The sequence below is a fragment of the Periplaneta americana genome, chromosome 10 (genome assembly GCF_040183065.1).
Source record: "Periplaneta americana isolate PAMFEO1 chromosome 10, P.americana_PAMFEO1_priV1, whole genome shotgun sequence".
NCBI classification, from domain to species: Eukaryota; Metazoa; Arthropoda; class Insecta; order Blattodea; family Blattidae; genus Periplaneta; species Periplaneta americana.
In genome coordinates this window covers 50707672-50728091 of record NC_091126.1, presented here as the reverse complement: position 1 = coordinate 50728091, position 20420 = coordinate 50707672, and the positions used below count along the sequence as shown (strand labels likewise).

The 20420-nt window shown below is 32.8% G+C and overlaps 1 protein-coding gene across 45 annotated transcripts in view; it reads left to right on the top strand.

Annotated features, from left to right (window-relative positions):
* The window catches only part of bt (projectin protein bent), a 408836-nt gene extending 390929 nt beyond the window's left edge, over positions 1–17907 (top strand). For 37 of the 45 annotated variants that reach the window (XM_069837452.1, XM_069837423.1, XM_069837454.1 and 34 more), the window contains 11 exons: positions 1992–2169; positions 4151–4207; positions 7262–7374; positions 9553–9691; positions 11769–11914; positions 12854–13010; positions 13228–13347; positions 13550–13747; positions 14738–14851; positions 15105–15353; positions 17048–17907. In XM_069837452.1, the coding sequence (XP_069693553.1) occupies positions 1992–2169; positions 4151–4207; positions 7262–7374; positions 9553–9691; positions 11769–11914; positions 12854–13010; positions 13228–13347; positions 13550–13747; positions 14738–14851; positions 15105–15307 (1425 nt within the window). In that variant the 3' untranslated portion in view covers positions 15308–15353; positions 17048–17907. The remainder of the gene's footprint in view (positions 1–1991; positions 2170–4150; positions 4208–7261; positions 7375–9552; positions 9692–11768; positions 11915–12853; positions 13011–13227; positions 13348–13549; positions 13748–14737; positions 14852–15104; positions 15354–17047) is intronic. The other 8 variants (XM_069837450.1, XM_069837449.1, XM_069837448.1 and 5 more) reach the window with 3 other exon arrangements.
* The last annotated feature ends 2513 nt before the right edge of the window (positions 17908–20420 follow it).

Genomic DNA, 20420 nt, shown 5'->3' with positions numbered 1-20420 from the left:
CAATAGACATCATAGGCTATGAAGAACTCCAATATGCTAGGCACTAGCAACCAATCAACATTTTGGCATTTCCTTTCATGGTATTAAATGTATTGACCCTCCAAGTAGGTATTTTTGAAGTATTTTCTTCAAAACTGATTGCATTATTGCAAATATGTTGTCTACAAAAAAAATCCCGAGAGGATATCTTTGGTAAGATCTGTCATTGAGCCCACTAAATAACAACTTGTTTAACTGAGAAGCATTCTTCTGTGCCATGAAAGTACAGGAGTAAGAATTTCACGAAATTTCATTTAATTTTATAGAAACGCAATCTTGAACACTTACTTACATATGGCTTTTAAGGAACCCGGAGGTTCATTGCCACCCTCACATAAGTCCACCATCAGTCCTTATCCTGAGCAAGATTAATCCAGTCCCTACCATCAGTCAGGCAGTACATCTCACTTGACGATATGTGTCAGAGGAAGAACAATTGTTTTTATGCATCTGAAGTCTGACTAGTGTAATATGTAGCTAGTCGGCGAAGTATGCAGTGGAGGGGGAAAGGAACTGGCCACCCTACCCCATTATCTCCTGGCCTAGTTTCCCCATAAGCGGTGCCTTCTTGGTATCACTTTTGAGGTTCAGACCTGTCTTTGGACAGTTGACTAAACAACAACTACCATCAGATCCCACCTCCCTCAAATCCATTTTAATATTATCCTCCCCTCTACGTCTCGACCTCCCCAAAGGTCTTTTTCCCCTCCAGCCTCCCAACTAACACTATATACATTTTTGGATTCACCCATATGTGCTACATGCTCTGCCCACCTCAAACATCTGTATTTAATATTCCTAATTATGTCGGATGAAGAATACAATGCGTGCAGTTATATGTTATGTAACTTTCTCCTGTAACTTCATCCCTCTTAGCCTCAAATATTTTCCTAAACACTTTATTCTCGAACACTCTTAGCCTCTGCTCCTCTCCTGTTCCTCTCTCAAAGTGAGAGTCCAAGTTTCACAACCATACAGAATAACTAGTAATATAACTGTTTCATAAATTCTAACTTTCAGGTAATCTTGAACACTACATTTTTAAGTGGTTTATCATATTTCAGTGAAATGTGTTAAAAATTCATATTTTTGTGAATTAAGTATTTAAACACCACTTTGTGAAATGAAAAAACTGGGGTGTAAACTTTAAAAATTAGTTTAGTAAATAGTTAAAATGTATCTGTTTTTCAAAGTAATAATTTTGTCAGCATGGGTTCAAATCCCACTTGGGCTCTTTGGATTATATCCGAGGTTTTCACTAACTGTGTAAGCCGAATGTCAAAGTAGCCTAATCCTATTGCCAACTCTCGAACTGGAACTTGCAAAATACGGGTACCATCTCGTTATCACCAATTTCTCTGGCACTAGATAACTGTGCTCATGATATAACGCAGGGGCGTATTTTGCGGGCTACCGGGGCTACCGGCGGTAGCCCAAGGAAATTACAAAAGAAAAAGTTTATAATATAACATAATGTAATAATTTTGTATTATTAGTTTTACCATAGTAATTAAAATTAAAGTAATTGTTAGATATATTTTGTGTAATAATAGGGTCAGCGGTAGCCCAAACCCTTTAACCAGTATACGCCACTGATATAACGTCATTAAATAACCAATTGAAAAAATTCGCGTATCTCTATCCTTTAGTCGGCCTGGATGCCGTAGTCGGTAGAGTGCTGGCCTTCTGTGCCCGAGGTTGCAGGTTCAATCCCAGCCCAGGTCGATGGCACTTAAGTGTGCTTAATGTTACAGACTCATGTCAGTAGATTTACTGGCAGGTAAAAGAACTCCTGCAGGACAAAATTCCAGCATACCGGCGACGCTGATATAACCTCGGCAGTTGCAAGCGTCATTAAATAAAACTTAATTTCAATTTTTATCCTTTAACTTCCTAAAATAAGTATATACTTTATATCAAGTCTTGAATGAGTATCTATTTTCTGTTTACAGGTTAAATGGTACAAAGAAAAACGCGAGTTGACCAAGTATGAATATAATATGACTCATGCTGATGGTCTGGTAACAATGGAAATTGTTGACTGCAAACCCGAAGATTCAGGGAAGTATCGCTGCGTGGCAACCAATATTCACGGTACTGATGAGACAAGCTGTGTCGTCATTGTGGAAGGTAAGTATTTAACACGGAGTCCAACCAGATGAGAAATATGAAAATGATTTGGAGTAGCTCTTTGCTTTTCAGGACGACCAAAATTTATTTCAAATATTCAAGTACTAAATAATTAAAATAAAAATGTGTGGTTTAAATAGTAGAACAATTTTTTCTGTGCTTGATAAGCTAATAGAGTTGGCTTTCTTATCCACTGTTGACAGTCAACTTTTTTGTGGCACTGTTGTATTCAGTGACAGCCCTTCAACACAACATCCACCTAGGAAAATCATTACTTTTAATCATGTCTTCTTCAGAGGAAAGTGATGAAATGTCCTGAGGATATATTCGCATTTCATCTGGTCTGTGTGTGAGCAGATTACATTTGTAGATATTTGCGAACAGAAGGATAATGGGCCTGATATTCATTTGTGCCATTCTTAGCGGGAAAAATTTGGTTTCCTTCCCTTCTCACCCTTAGTGACAAGTAGCCTCGATGATAAGGTTAGGCAGTGTTTGTTGAGATTGATTGGTAACGAGTAGCCCCATTGTCAGAGATAAATTTGAGTAGGCTTTGATGAGAGGAGATATATTACTTCACTTCACCTCACCAAAATATTTTAATCTTGTAAAATGACATGTTCCATAACTTAAAGCTTCAATGCTAATGTAAGATCTATGGAATACAATAAATGAAATGAAATGGAAAAAAAAAATTAAAATACTAATAAGTGTTTCGCGCAAAAATGACGCCGTGAATGTCAGGCTCATTATCTCTCTGCTCCAAAATTTCTTTTCAAAATACATTTTCATATAACTAATTTTAATTAACAGTTTCTTAAAAAAATAGTTTATTTCTTCTCTGAGAACTAATTGTGTATATGAAATGACAATGTATTTTAATGTAAAGAGGAACAACGTAGCTTCACATGTGCATAATTCCAGTGCTGATTATTCTGGGTATTAATACCGCCTTGTGTATAAAAAGTCTAGGGTAATGAATTACGGTACTTTTTCTGCCATGAGCTGATGCAATTGGATTACGTTTCCTCACTTCTTTTGCTTTTGGAATTATATACATCCTTAATTTTAACAGTCTGTTCTTTAATTTCAGGTACAAATTCTTTAAAGTATTTATTTTATTTATTTGGTAAATTTGGTTTAATTTTTCTTCTGTTGCACATTACATTAACTTCTTAATTTATTCATCTGACAAAGAATTCTTTGCTTTCATCTTGTTTATAATATTTTGTACTTCTTGCCTGCCTGGAACTGATTTCCTTGAAAACCTAATGGTAATAAGTTGTATAAATTTTCATTATGACAGTAGTTCAAAAATTATTTTATTAACTCATTACACTAAAACTAATACTATTTGTGAAAAGTAGCTGCTATTTGGAATTTTATTACAGTAGTTCTATCTCCGTAAGTGATGAACAAACTTTGCAACGGCATGGATTGTCATGATACTGGTACCCAAACTTCATTGCTTATATGAAGTTTTCTTAACTTTAGTATTGACTGTATTGCTAATGAATTTATCTAATTAGGCACTTCAAAATGTATATGATGTAGTACAAATAAAAATCAACTGAAGACTGGCCTGCAGTTCTCAGTTTGCTCATCTCCACTGTGTTACATTTGCCTTGAGTAAAATTTCAGTATGTCAAGAAAATGCATTGCCTTAATTTTATAAAAACATTTTGGTCATTTGCCACTAACTGAATTTTCCCTCGTTAAGGTGTAAAATTGTGTTTGTCTATACATCAATTATTCTGTCATCGTCCAGTCTTGCATGGATTTTATCTGCTATTGCACAAATGGTTTTCAAATGTACAAGAGAAGATTTTCGTGGACAATTGTCCCTTCCTTTCTTTCTACACTTGAAAACTTTAAATTATAACATCTTAATTTTTGTATACTTGATTATAAACTGCCACAAATATGCCTATTTACTATTATATTGCCTTAATGATTTTGATTGTTCTTGTTCCTTCCTTAGGCTTTGGGGAGAGTGCTGAGCAAGCTGAATTAGCTAATAAGTTGATGTATTCTGGAGGTAACCCACTAGCATCTTGCTATTAGTTTAACTTCATTAACTATACAGACATCTATATAAGTGAAGGGTATGCAAGCTGGTAAATGGACTTCAACATAGATATATTCAAAATTAAGTGCAAACAATATGTTTAAAGTGAAAACAATTATAATTCACATTACAATAGAGCCTAGAAATTGGGCATCCCCAAAATAAATCAGTTTCTGTAATGAATCCTCTCCTTGATGAAAAGCAAAAAACAAAATTGAAATTTATATCACAGTTGCTCTTTTCTGAATTTCATATTGCAATAAGTTATTACATGTTTTTTTTTATATTGAATTTGTTACATTGGTTATAAATACTGAAATTTTAATTCTTTGAATTTTTAATATTAAAATACCGTAATGGGCCTTGGACCTTATACTTGTTTGGATGATGATGATGAGATGATGATGATGATGATGATGATGATGATGATGATGATTTCTTGCAAACCCTTACTTGTACCTACAGCTCTACACAGCATTGCTTATAAAGTATTTAGTTTAACTTAAGTATCTTAATGGCCTATCCTATTTCTCCTGTTCATAGTCTTACAAGACTAGTAATTATTCATTACACTTCGGAAATCTTAATTACTGAAAACTTATTCTTCTTTCTAATATTTCACATGCAGAACTAAGTAGATGTTATGAAAACATAAATTAGCTTACTTGCATATCTATATATATTTTAACGTTTTCATCTTTATCATGATCTGTAAATACTTACTGAAAGGACTTCAGATACTATCACTTATGTCTTTATTTGTATTGCTATTACTTTAATTCTTTCCAAATAGTCATACTTAATTAAATACCGGTATTAGTTTATATTCAGAGAATAAATTTGAAATTATTGAATGTTTGAATTACAGTGTTACAAAATAATACACATTTATGTTACCCACACCTTTGTTATACTTTTAAACAAACGGTAAAATATATTAAACTACATTCTTCTCTTTTAGAATCAAATATATGTTTGCATAAATATTTTGGTGGTAATATTCTTACAATTCTTTTTTTAAAGGGTAATACTAAAACTACGCATTAAACATAGGTACCCATTTTCTATTTTAACTTAAATCCATTGGATTTTTTATGCCATATATTTTATCATTTCCAAGGTAGTAGTTTCACAGTATTTTTTCTCATATACTTATATACAATATAATAACTAATTATTTCACATTCAGTATACCATGAATTGGCATGAAAGGAAACGTTCTTTTATTAATGTTACCAGTAAATTATATCAGGCTGTAAATTTATTATTTTAATGTGTATATATTATATTTGTCTTAAGTATTATAAACGCAATTTATTACTCTATGTACATACCGGTATATAGGGGAGAGTCGGGTAGTATTGGACAGTGCGTTTCTTTCATCTACCACCATATGGTAGTACCTGAATGACATGTTTACGTTTCTCTATGCGACATCACAGAAACGTAACCATGTCAATCAGGTACTATCATCGTGTGGTAGATGAAAGAAACTCACTGTCCGATATTACCCGATGTCCGATACTACCCAACTCTCACATCTGTGACATCAAAATGTACGGATTATTTTACAAGTGATCCCAATTTACATATTTGAATTTAAAGACTATTGTTCGTGATCATCAAATTTTCCTTTTACTTCCTTGTGTACATAGTATCATTCGTCTGTCATATATGGCTATTTTTGTAAACAGTATCTAAAGTCTTCTGTTGCCTTGCCTGTTAAAAATTCTGATCTACATTTGGTGATCAATGGTTACATTACTAGATGTGACTCCACTTTAGGAAGCAACATTTTGTGGTCTTTTTTGTAACTTGTTCGTTATATAAAACTCTATGTTTCGAAGAGAGTTTGTTTGGAATTTTAACAAAAAATAAATGAAATTAACAAATCGTAATTTTGAAAATTCTCCTTGTGATAGTTTGGATGTGGTTTAACTCAGTTCTTTCGCTGAATTTTGCGTTTGGGCCATAATACCGTCTGAAAATGAAAAAAATTCCTATCTCTTATTGGGTTCATCTGCAGTATCTGAAGAATTTTTTTTAACTGCGATATTATCTTCAGACTTAATGCAGTATTAAATATTTTACAATTTCTTTTTGACATTAAAGTGTCATAATATCTTAGCTATTCTTATACGGTACTTTTATGAATCTTTATTATTACCAAGTCATATTACTTTCACTTTTTCAGTTTATTTGTTAGGCTAATAGGTACCGATACCATAATATTTTGCATTTTTTAAAATCTGATTTTATATTTTTTGCTCTAAATCTTTACCAAGTTTTATGTATGTTCTAAATGACTATTTTTTTTTACGAATTCTAAGCTGTTAAATTTTACTCATCGAATCTGGTCTGTAGTTTTTCTTTCGCCACATAAATTTTTGTATGATGTAAAAAATGATTAAGTAAAGAAGAGGTTAATTTACAAGAAAATGTGGATATTCTTAAATGTAATATACATCCAGATATTATAACTGTATTTTAATTAGAAATTTCTTTAAAAAAATGATAAAATATTTATGGTTACCTTCAGTATAATTAAAGATTTTCATTAAAAATGTTCTTGATTAAAGTCAACAAAACTTCGCTTGAGCAACACTAGCACCCAATAGGATATGTATCTAAACCAATATGTTTTTATCGTCATTAATTATTATCATTAGATTGTAAGTAGATATAATGAAAACAAATTTAGAGTAACATATCTTTAATGCAAATTAAAGCAAACAAAAACTTGTTCAATTTTCGCATTCATCCCACTTTTTCAATTAATCTTATTGTGCGGTATGAATAAGTGAGTATTTACAATGTGATCTCTTTGTTCATATCAGTTCGTTTGGGTGATAACAGTAATAGCAATACAAATTATTATGTAACGATACTTCTTTCGACTTTAGTATTCCTTTCTTCTACCATTTCTATTATTCATTCACAAACTTATTTCACTTAAATAACTTGCTTGCTTTATATTGGCATCACTCTTGAGTAACTATATATTACTGACTTCACTTGCCACAGATCGTAGGTACATTGAACAACCCAGCAGGCCAGCTCCACCACCAGTCACAGTGAAATCGAGCTATTCCAGTTCTTCCCAGAGCCACACTAGCACCACCAGCAGCAATTACAAGGTAAAACTTAGTAGAAGAGTTATCAAATTTTATAAACCTATCATTCTCAGTGATGTAATAGTTACAATGTTTATTATTTGATATAAAGTTTGAAGGTTCAAACTAAACACACCAGTGGATTCTTAAATTGGAGATAGCAAAGTACTCCGATGTTAATTATCGTCAATCTACAGCATGTAAAATGAACATTGTTCCTTTCCCACTCATGATAAAATGCACGTGTATTTGCTGTCATCTATTTAATCGATGCCACATAACTTCGCAGTTAATACACTATCGTTAATTAACCAATTTAATAGATGTTGTCAATTTGTCATTCTGCCACTTGGGTAATGATTGCATATTCCAGATACCTTTGTCATCTCTTAAAAATGGAATTGCAACACTGCCTTGCTGGCAGAAACTATGCCCAGTGGATAAACTCTTAACATGTCGGACATAGCAAGCATTGAGAATTATTTTATAATTTCTGTTTATAGATGTAAATTGTTTACACATAACTGCGTTTAATTCCAAAAAAATACTGGATCACTGTTCTCGATAATGTTACCGATATGACACGAAAATAAACATGAATATACTTTGAATATTCTTTTATTTAAAGAGATGTTCATGCTTCCAGAATTGTAAAATGAGTCGTCATATTAGTATACAATTTAGTACATACTTTACATTTTTCAGTCTTAATTTTCCAAAAGTCGATTAATATCGTCTGATGCTGGTGGTTGCGTGGATTACAGTAGTAACTCATATTAATCTATTATAAAACTATAACTAGATAAAGCAAAAACATTTCTAAAAAATCATTTACATACATTTATTACTACACTTTGAGTTTACAAAACAAACTTAAAATATATTAATGTGATTGTTTATTGTTTTACCTTTCATAGATACCTGGAAATTATTTCACTTGATGGAACTTTCAGTCCTTCATCTGCTTTGTTACATTTCGGTTTATTATTAACATAAGATTTTATTAATGTAATTGTTTATTATTTTACCTTTCACTTGGTGGAACTTTCAATTCTTCATCTGCTTTGTTACATTCTGGTTTATTATTAACATAAGATTTTATTAATGTAATTGTTTATTTTTTATCTTGGTGGAACTTTCAATTCTTCATCTGCTTTGTTACATTCCGGTTTATCATTGACATAAGATTTTATTAATGTAATTGTTTATTTTTTATCTTGGTGGAACTTTCAATTCTTCATCTGCTTTGTTACATTCTGGTTTATTATTAACATAAGATTTTATTAATGTAATTGTTTATTTTTTATCTTGGTGGAACTTTCAGTTCTTCATCTGCTTTGTTACATTCCGGTTTATCATTGACATAAGATTTTATTAATGTAATTGTTTATTTTTTATTTTGGTGGAACTTTCAATTCTTCATCTGCTTTGTTACATTCTGGTTTATTATTAACATAAGATTTTATTAATGTAATTGTTTATTTTTTATCTTGGTGGAACTTTCAATTCTTCATCTGCTTTGTTACATTCCGGTTTATCATTGACATAAGATTTTATTAACGTAATTGTTTATTTTTTATCTTGGTGGAACTTTCAATTCTTCATCTGCTTTGTTACATTCCGGTTTATTATTAACATAAGATTTTATTAATATAATTGTTTATTTTTTATCTTGGTGGAACTTTCAATTCTTCATCTGCTTTGTTACATTCCGGTTTATCATTGACATAAGATTTTTCAACATATACAACTTGATTTATTACTATTTGCATCTTTTCTTTCATTTATGTAACTTGTTCACACTGTATGAGATGTCAGTATGGCCTGAGCACACCGAATTCTTGCATCTGCATCAAAATCTTTTCACTCTTTTTTTCCTTGACTGACTACGCATGATGCACTTCTCAATGCCTACTAGTCATAACACCTCCACTCCAGCGACTTAACTTCATGTCGTAAAAACAGTTTGGCATCCCTCTGAGGATTGTAATTTTGTTTCAATTTTTCGATATATATTTGTTCCTCTCACAGTAATGTTGGTAATTGAGATATAAACAAATCGAAACCATGTATGCCCCGCATCTTTGAAATATCTCGTGACACTAACTAGATAAGTGAAGCACACTCTTATGTAAACTTGTGTTTCCTCTGTACTCGTGTGACATACTTCTTTAGACTGACAATATGTCCTTGTTTGTTAAGCAGTCTGCAGCAACTATTGCAATGAGCAGTTCAAGTAGTGCAGAGACATCGGATAGGCGCACCATTAAGAAATACGGAAGCAAACTGGATGCCACTGACAGCCCCTCTAGATCGCGCAGCGCTACAAAGGAACTCATATGTAAGTAAATATATCACCTTAGTTCAGCCTTAGATATTATTAGAATGAGCAGTAATGTCTAAATTCGATATGCTGCTCTAAAACAAAGTAAAGTAAAGTAACTTACAGTTACTAGTAGTTTCAGAATGCATTTTAATTTCAAAACAGAACATTTAAAATAATGTTCATAAATGTATAGTACTGGTCTATAAATTTTTATTTTGAAAACAAGCACATGTTGGTATGTCACAAATGGCATGAAGGAAACGTTCAAAGACTTCAGCTACTTTGAAGGTGAGTTTAAGTTTCCTTAATCCTATAAAAATATATCTTTCAGTTATTGGTTTGTACTTTACTCAAGCAAAAACTTTGTAACTGCATTTGATGAAATTGTACAGTACAAGAGACCAAAATAACGTTTTATTCTTTTTATACCGTAACAACTGTTACGCATTCGTTATTTATAAAATATAGAAACATTTGTAGTCTTACGAGTTATCAGCAGACGCATTTTGAAAATATATGCAGATTTCAATGTTCGGTAAAAATTGGACTTAAGTGGTTTTAAAAGTAATCTGATAGCACGGTGTCAAAAATACAGTTTGTATGCAAAGGGTCAGTGTAACGATTGTCTGCAGGTTGAGTGGTTTCCTGATTTAAAGCAAGTAGTATTAGTACAGTTTAATGCGTGAATTTTTAATATTTGATGTATTCTAAAGAATAGCATATTCTTAATGAAGGTTTTAAAGTTACTAAGGAATCTTAAATACATTGACATCAAAAACGTTTTTCTTACATTTTTATTGTAGCTTTTTTTTTTTACTATACCATGCAAGCTTTACTTAATGGTAAGTTTTAGTTGCCATGGTAATATTTTACACTGCATAAGGTACTGTCAAGACATAGTTAAAAATGCAAGGAAAAAGTTTTTGATGTCACTTTACAATTACACTCTTATGCATGCTCTTTAAATTTTGTATTGATTCTTAAATCAACAATTAAATTAATTTTTAAAGGAGAATATAATTTCAGAAATCGAAAAAGTGATTTTTTTTTTTCTTTTTGTTGAATGGACTTCCTCAGTATATGGTGGAAAAAAAAAAGTTCAAATATCTCTAATACTTTTCGAGTTATGACCTAAAACGTGAGACTGTCAATTGAATTGGCCACTTAAATATGGACAGACCTTCTCAACTTTGGTGAGTTTATTGCTCAGTTCCCGTAACTTAAATTTTCCAACTCTGTTTCCCTCATAACTTCCACTTTTTTTTTAATAAATTTATGAAATGTTTCATACAAGAGTGTGTTTCATACTGGAGAACAAACCCTGCTTTTAGCACTGTTTTATTATTTCAAATTCGTTTTCATTAATAAATTTTATTTAAAAAAATAAATACATTTTTCAATTCATGGAAAAAATTCACAAAAAAAAAATCTTATTTATATATGTAATTGATAAGGGCAGGATTTGTTAACACACTCATTATGAATAAGACTGAGAAGAAAACATTTTAAAATATTAAAAATTGTACAAGATATCAGAAAAAGCAAACTTTTCCTATAAAAAATGTATCCCCAATTTAAAAATATAATTACCCTTAACAATAAAAGTGTTCTGGATTTTAAGAATTGTTTATTAATATAGAATAAGTATACCAAATTTCAGCAGAAAATTAATTCAGGATAAATAGAAATTAAATTTTGAATTCTTCTAAATTTACATTAGTGAAAGTTGTACATACCTCTTTAAGTTAAACATATTCTCAACAGTCCACACCTGTGGAGTAACGGCTAGCGCATCTGGCCGTGAAACCAGGTGGCCTGGGTTCGATTCCCGGTTGGGGCAAGTTACCTGGTTGAGGTTTTTTCCGGGGTTTTCCCTCAACCCAATATGAGCAAATTCTGGGTAACTTTCGGTGCTGGACCCTGGACTCATTTCACCGGCATTATCACCTTCATCTCATTCAGACGCTAAATAACCTAAGATGTTGATAAAGCGTCGTAAAATAACCTAATAAAATAAAAAATAAAAATATTTTCAACATGTAGTCAGTTTCTACGACGTGAAACTTACCGAAACTTTGAATTGTCTTTCCAGTACCTCCTGACGATTCACTGATGTGTAAACCTGAATTCACCAAGAAACTACAAGATCTGACAGTGAATGATGGGGATCAGCTTCAGCTTAGTTGCACAATAAAGGGAGACCCAGAACCACAAGTCAACTGGACAAAGAATGGCCAGGTATGTCCACAGTAATGCTGTAGCTTTTGCCAGAAAATGAGCTTGTTGTAAACTGTAGATAAAATAAACGTTATTGTTCTTTTTAAACAAGACAGGTACAAGAATGCAATATATTTGGCCTACTTTAAAATTTCCACAAATATTTCGCTTTCACAGTTAAAATGTTCGAGGATATGAATAATGATATCGACAAGAAAAAAATAGAGAGAAATTAATAAAAGATATTTAAGGATTTTCGCTTCCTTGCAAGGCTTTTGAAACTAATGAAATAGCTATCAGAGTGTCTTGTCTCACTTCGGGACTAAAAATGTTTTAATGGGGAAAATCTGAAGAGATGATTGTAATATCGTAAAACACGAGTTCGCGCACTTCTTTATTTCTAATACCTTATCAATATACTAGTAGGTATTTAATTGGGTACAGCAAATGATCGATGTTCAGGAAGTCATATTTGGGCTTTATGTGTCATCAATAGTGAAATTAATAGCATGTTTAATAGGGGCAGGAGGTTCAAAATCGACCTGTTATGATGGCCCTTCAAAGACAAAAAAAAAAAAAAAAAAAAAAAAAATTCCTGAACATGACTGTTTTCCTAGGAAATTTAGAACACGGGATTCATCCTGTAGAGTTACAGCATATGAAAGAATGAGAGCAAATCAATCAAAGTCCATCGATAAATAATTTGTAGTTAATGTCAAAATCATCTCTACTAATCATATTCGATTATCTTTTGTTATCAGCAGTTGTTGTCAGTTTCGCCTTAAAAATGTCACCCTTCCTCGTAAATTAAATATTTCACATTACCAAACTAATAACCCACTTCAGGTACTTACAAGTTATAAACCAACTGCACCATTTACTGTATTTACGATTTAGTCACATTCTCAAGTTCCAGAAAGTAAACTGTTTGTACATATGATACATTTTAATCACTTGCAGACACTGAGTTCGTCTGATATTGTAGACCTGAAATATAAAGGCGGAGTCGCAACACTTATAATCAGTGAAGTATTTCCAGAAGATGAAGGCGATTATGTCTGCGAAGCCATTAACTCAATTGGTACAGCGAAAACCAAGTGTAAACTGAAAGTTAAACGTAAGTATTAATTATCTCCAAAAAAAGAAAGTAAGAAAACAGTGTGACGTGTACTACACATTTCAGAATTTCTGATGAAACTCAGTATTGATGTGGCTGTTATGAATATTATTCACATAACAAATTGTTCCTTCACTCGTTATTTGATACAAATTTTCATCATTTAAGGCTGTGTTTAATGAGTAAATGTCTGTATTTGTTTTCATTTCATTTTCAGCTATGGCAAATGCCGGAAGCAAATCTAAGAGTGGAGATAAACCTCCAAAAATCGTCAGTCACTTAAATTCTGATTATGTAAAAGACGGAGAACCTGTTACATTGTCGTGTCGAATTATAGGTAAATTATATTAATAAGCTATTCTATGTTATACAACAAAATATATTTTGGATTTGAACTATTGAATAGTAGTAAGTAGTAAAAGAGACAGTATCTGAGAATCATGTTTAATTGTAAAAAGTTATATACTTGAACAGTAAGTGGAAAAGGAAACATTACCGTATATTTTTTACTAATTTCTCTAATTTCAAATTTCTTTTAGGAGCTGAGAAGTTTGATGTGATATGGCTTCATAATAACAAAGAAATCAAACCAAGTAAAGACTTCCAGTATACAAATGAAGCTAATATTTACAAACTTAATATAGCTGAGATCTTCCCAGAAGACTCAGGCACATATACTTGTGAAGCATTCAATGACGCAGGAGAATCCTTCAGCAGCTGCACTCTGGTTGTCTTAGGTACGTATGTGATATAAAAAGGAATGACATACTGTAATTGACACTACCTTATTTTAATAAAATGAACTGAGTATATGATCAGTAACATTCACTGACCACCAGCTTGATCTAGGAGTAGCAAACAGGACCCATGCTTCAAGATTATGCTCAAGTGTGGGTTCAAAACCTATTTAGATTGATTACCAGATTTTTTTCCGAGGTTTTCGCGACTGTAAGGCAAATGTTAGTTAATCCAGTTGCGAATTCTTAGACTCATTTCACTATTGCCAATTCCATTGATGCTAGATAATTACACTGACACTGCATCATTAAAAATTAAAGTTCATTCTTGTTTATTAATATTATTATTATTATTATTATTTACTTCAATTCCAAGAACATTTATAAAATAAAATTAGTATAGGTAAAAATTGAAATTTTACAAAGTAATGGTGGTGCCCACATTATCGTTTGGCATTGAAACATGGTTGTCTACACAAGAACAAATTAATAAAATTCAAGTAACAGAAATAGTTTCTCAGGCTTGTTAAAGAGTGTACGACACATGACAGCATTAAAAATGAAGACAGTAGGAAAGAATTAAATACAGAAATAGACAATGATGACATAATATAATAGAAAACAAACTGGATGGAGAACCTGACAAAAATGGGAGAAGAAAGTCTTCTGAGATTGCATTCAAATATAGACCGATGGGATGAAAAAATGTGAAATGACCCAGAAAATGTAATGATTCGCAAAGCCAGAGTGAACAATATTGCTTATCTCTTGACGTGTGGAGGTGATCAGATTATTATTATTTTTAATAATAATACTAAAAATAATAATACTATTATTGTTATTATTGTTACTATTGCTGCTATTATTTACTTTATCGTTGTTTTAGTTTTTATTTTTTATCTTTTATCTTTATTTTTATTATATTATTATATTATATATTATTTATTATGCACACTGTTCACTGTTGATAATTCATGTTAAACGTTTCAGTACCAAACGAGGAGCCAAAGAGCCCTGTGTTCAAAACATTCCCGCAGTCTGCCACTGTACAGGAAGGAGAGAGCGTCAAGTTTGAATGTGAAATTGAGAAAGTGCCCCAGAAAGGTAATGTGAATAATAATGTGTAATTGAAGTATAGTGTAAGGTGTTTCGTAACAATTTATAAATGTGAATAAAGTTGTTTTTTGAAGAGTTTAAGCAATAACAAACTTCATTAGAGAGCTTATGTCCTCTTACAGCAATTGTTATGAATAAAATAATTGTTTTTCTTGTATTTAGGTACAAAAAGTGTATAAATTAATGGAAACTTAATTGAGTATGAATATCACTTACATTTCCCATTTACTGTTATTCACAGTGACATGGTTGAAGGATGGCAAACCTGTAGACGAACAGAGTTCGAAGTATCAGTTTGTCCAGGATGGTAAGAAGAAGTTCAAGTTCGAGATCACAAATTGCAGCACAGCAGACGTGGGTCAGTACACAGCCAAAGCTGAGGGCAAGAAGGGAGAGACGACAGCTGCTTTCTCGCTGAATGTTGTTCCTGTTGGAGAGCTGTGAACAATATGAGTGAAAAATAAATGAAATTCACACCAGTTTTACAGAGGTAATTCTCTTTATATTAATTTGATGGAAATACATTAATGATTTTTATGAACGTTCACAATTTCTTTTAACTATCTACTAACAGATATATAGTATAAAGTAATAAGATTATTACTTCTGTTATTACAAATGTAAATCATGACAATATATAAACATTTGTCTCCTTGGCATTGGATTAAGAGGTTTGCTGGTTCAAATCTGGCCAAAGGTGGTAGATTTTTTAAGTTTGATAAAAATTATTAATTTGGCCATCTTTGCAAGGAAACTAAACAGAGAAGCCCGTGTCATAGATCTTCAGCAGGTGAAAGAACTTGAATGACAGACTCCAGGGATTGTGTAACCAATGCCTACCCACTTCACTTGCGTGATTCGGGTTCCTCATATTGCGCATAGATGGCAGGACTGTGACCCATTTTTAAGTTACACACACTTTGACAAGCCATGCTGTACATGATGTGTATCTGTGGAGAGTTATGTCGTGTACTAGGTTGAGTGTATGTGTAAGTTTAGTGTAGGGAATGAGTGAGAATGATGATGAAGATGAGGGAAGGAGAAGGGGAAACCGTGCCAACACATAGTCTACTTCTGTCAAATAGCACTAAGGGGGTTGCCAGGCTTAACGTCCCTGTCCAACGGACAAATAATTATCAAGAGTGACATATGCCTTCTCTTCATATATACTGCAGAGAGATTTGGGATTTAACCCATACATATAGGTGCACAATCTAGCGATAAGAAGTTGTGCACCGCTTGTCTCCTAGTTCCGGAGTAGAAATTTTACACGAAAATTTCTGATCCTACTGGGAATCGAACCCAGGCCAGATAGCCTGAAAGCATTCGCGCTACCACAGAGCTAACTCGACGAACAGGGATTATTATCCACCCATTTCTCGCCTATTACAAAATCCAACTATTCCAGCCTTCATCCTGGCTTATTATCCTACCATTGTGCGTAATCATATTCATTTCCATCTTCCTCACACCTCATCCCAGAGATATATCCACATTGCCAAATTAACAGAATCCAGGGAAGCTTTAATTGATCATGTCAGGAGAGGTTAAAAACTAATATTAGGATTGTTTTTTTTACATTTTAAAAATTTATTTCCATATTTTATTGCAAGAAATTAAATCATAACGTAATCACTTACAAACTGTAATTAATTTGAATGATTCTGTTTGAATTTAAAAAAATGTACAGCACATGATATTAAGAAACGTCTTTATCTTATAATGTAGAGAATAGTTAAATACCAATATATAAGATTATTTCTCCTATCAATTTCCCGAGGTTCAGTCTTCATTCAACCAGTTAACAGATCGCTGCTCACAAAAACGCATATGTTCACTCCCAACAAATCCTGTTATTTGTGATGGGAAAGGACGGCTGTGGGACATGCCTTCTGCAAGTAATTCAGTTTCTCTCTGATTGTCATGCCACTATCGCTCAATCGAAAATGTTAAGATAATTGAGTAACTGATATACTAATCAAGAAATTTCTTTTTTCAGCTACGTTTACTTAAGTTGCCAAAACATAGAAAATATAAGAAAAACTATCTCTAACTCAGTTCTACATTTTCAACATAAAAGTTAAAGCAGTTGTTTTGACACTGACCATAATGATTATAAATATCAGTTGTGAGATATATATGTAAACATCCATTTATTTGACTCATTTTATCTCTTGTTTATAGGTTACAAGCAAGAACTTTAAATTTCTGATGGAGAAGCAACATGTCAACCGAGCTCTATCAAGATGAGCAAATATACAACATGAAGTTGACTTTCTGCAATTACATAATAATAATCGTCACCACCGCCGCCAACACAACTGTCATCACTATCGCCATCATTGTCATCAGTCATAACTGTCATAAATGTAATAAATATATCATCGTATAATTATTATTAAACTGCACCAATGTAATATCTTTCGAAATGTGTACAACATCAATGAAAAAGACACGAATTACGCCAGCATCCTCAAACACATTTATAAAAGAAATTCTTCTTCTTCATTAATGTTGTCATATTTTACCACTGCTGTAGTATTTGTCATATCTTTGAAAATACTATACATACGACAAATGGAAATTAAACTTTCCATGCTTCGATATACGAAAAATACGAATATTTTTTTATTTAACTGCTTTCAGAAAGTAATTCTTACGTGTTGACAATTACAAGCTGAAGCAGGATTGTTGTGTTTCTCTGTTTCATTCTTCAATAGATAATGTATTGGTTCTTGCACTTCAGTCTCAATTCATTATTGAGTAAAGGCATTTAAGTCTAGTCATTCATGTGTAATTAATACTAAGAACAAGAATTTAAGGCCAAATGAAAAAATACGTGCATAGTTGCTAAAATGTGTCAATCTTTGTGTTAATTAGATCGATATTGTAAATTACTTGAAACTGGCTCATGATGATACAGGACTGACATGCAATCATCTCTCTCTCCCTTCTCCTCCTGTCGCATATGGCACGTGAAACTCACTACTGTGTATGGTCTCATTTGTGAAAAAAAAAATAAATAAAAGAATCTTACAATTTTATTTAAATTTTTTAGTGGGTAGCTTGTGTCATCATGCTTCCTCCTCGAAGCAGATGTTACTAGCTTCAATGCAGTACTCCCAAACCACTATCCCTCATCACTCGAAGTGATGCTTCCTATCCTAAAATTTATGGAACTCCTCTCATTTCTGAGTTATTTGAAGTTTTAAACGATTCATATAACTAGCCCTTTTTACAGTTTAAATCATTTTATGGTAACATCACTGCTGTTCCGGTATCCATAGAAATCTAAGCATGATATTCAGAATTCGAGGGCACAAAATCCATGGCTAGTTTACCTATCTAAGCAATACTCGCATTCCCTGCAATACACTCTCTTTAACTATTACATAGATCACATTTTTTAGCAATATTATTTGACTTTAATAAGCTCTTAAGTTACAATTAAAAAAAACATCAAATTCCAAAACAATAGCCCAGAGTAATAGTAGAAATTATAAGTATGATAACCACATGAATTGAGACACTAAAAACCATGTAGCCTACTTTTATTTAGTTGGTTATTTTACGACACTTTATAAACTGCTATGGTTATCTAGCATCTGAGTGAGATGAAGGTGATAATGCTAGCGAGATGAGTCCAGGGTCAAGCATCGAAAGTTACCCAGCATTTTCTCTTAATGGGTTAAGGAAAATCCCGGAAAAAACCTCAACCAGGTAACTTGTCCCAACTAGGATTTGAACCTGGCCCACTCATTTCATGATCAGGCAGGCTAACCATCACTCTACAGCAGTGAACAAGGCCATGTACTTCCAGTGTGCGTCATTGTACTTGGAAAAAAGTGGCGGTGGAAACAAGGATAAAGAAAGAAAAATAAGAAGTACATTGTAAATCTACAGAACACCAGACACAAAATTTAACAAACACATTCTAACAAGTCTTGAAAAAATAATGGGTACAAATTAGTGCAACAAAATTGAAAGAAAAACCAATTCAAACCAAGATGAGGAACAGTAGCAATATTTGGATTATGAACAGAACATGATTGTAAAAAGGCCAACAAAATATTAACATGAGAATTATCTATCAATGTGTGAAATTTTAGTTGGATTAGCTTCATTTGATGAACTACTAGAAAAATGTGAAAGAGGAAATCACAGGAATGGACACGATACTAAGGAAAGCTGTCTCACCAGATGAAAAACTTTCTCTTACTTTAAGGTATTGTGGTTTTATTTTATTTTATTTTGGGCATATTTTAACTGGTACCAGTAGTAGTATATTATATATTTTTAAATATTATAAAAATGTCACTGATAAGTTCATCGTTGCTCTTCATGTACTGTTGGAAAGCATAACAAAGATTACTAGAAATGTTATGTGAACATATGTGGTTTCTACATGTCAATATTTCATTTATGTTTCTTCTTTCTATCATTGTATTTGTGATGTGTACACTCGTAGTTCAATGCTAAATGTTATGTATTGGTAAAATATACTTTCCATTGTAAATTAGTATGGTAACAATTACAAACCATATTGACATATATCGTTACTTAGTATCACATGAAATGTAATTTAGAATTCTTTACAGTGTAAAAGAAAATATGCAACTTAGGTACCAATTTTGTTTCTTTCATCCATACTTTTCTCATTGAAATCGGGCACAAACTTAGCTGTAATTTCTTGCCAAGCATTCGTTTTCAACACTTTATTGCTATAGTCGTCGCTTTTGATATTCCAAATAGCAGGTCGACTTTCTACTTCACTTATAAAATCTTCTGTGTTAATAAAATCTAAACTCATGGTTGGATTATGACTAGTTTCATTGTGCTCGGTGAATGTTTTGTTGGCAATCTGCAAGCTGTGTCTTGTGATCGGTGTCCCAGTGTGAACACGCTAATTCAAAGAAATGAATATTGGGTAGTGACTGGTCTGGACACAGTGACCTTGTCCGTCACATGTGAAGAGGGCGAGTCATTGTTGCGTCACTGTGACTGAGTCAGGCACTGCAGTGTCCCGGTATGAACACTCCCATTCAAACGAATGTATCTCTATCAGTGTCCGTCACTGGAGACCTAGTGTGATCGAATCGAATCGAATCTTGTAATAGCTCCTACAGGGGCTCCCCACTTTAGGAACTTAAGTGCCATCTTCGGGCCACGATGTTATATAGTCGTGGATCTTGTCACAACGAGCCGCACACATGGCAGCGTTTTGAGAGGCCTAGGTTGGGGGCGCTGTGTTGTTCTTCTTTGGTTGGGACTCTGCCGGATCCAACGCCCAGTGATGCCATCACTTCTGCTGTCTAGTCATTGAGTTATTTGTGAGGGCTGGTTGTGTCATCGTCTTGTCGATTGATGTCATGTCCGCGGTTTTGATGGAAGGCCCTTCTCAGGGCCTGATGGGATTTAGTGGTTGAGGTTGGGGTCTGTATTGGATATATTGTTGGTATAGGTTGGATATTGTGATTTCGGGGTTTACGGTTGGTGGTATAGAAAGAAATTTTGGGAGTAGGGTCTGTGAATGGCTTTGTGGACGTATTGGATATTT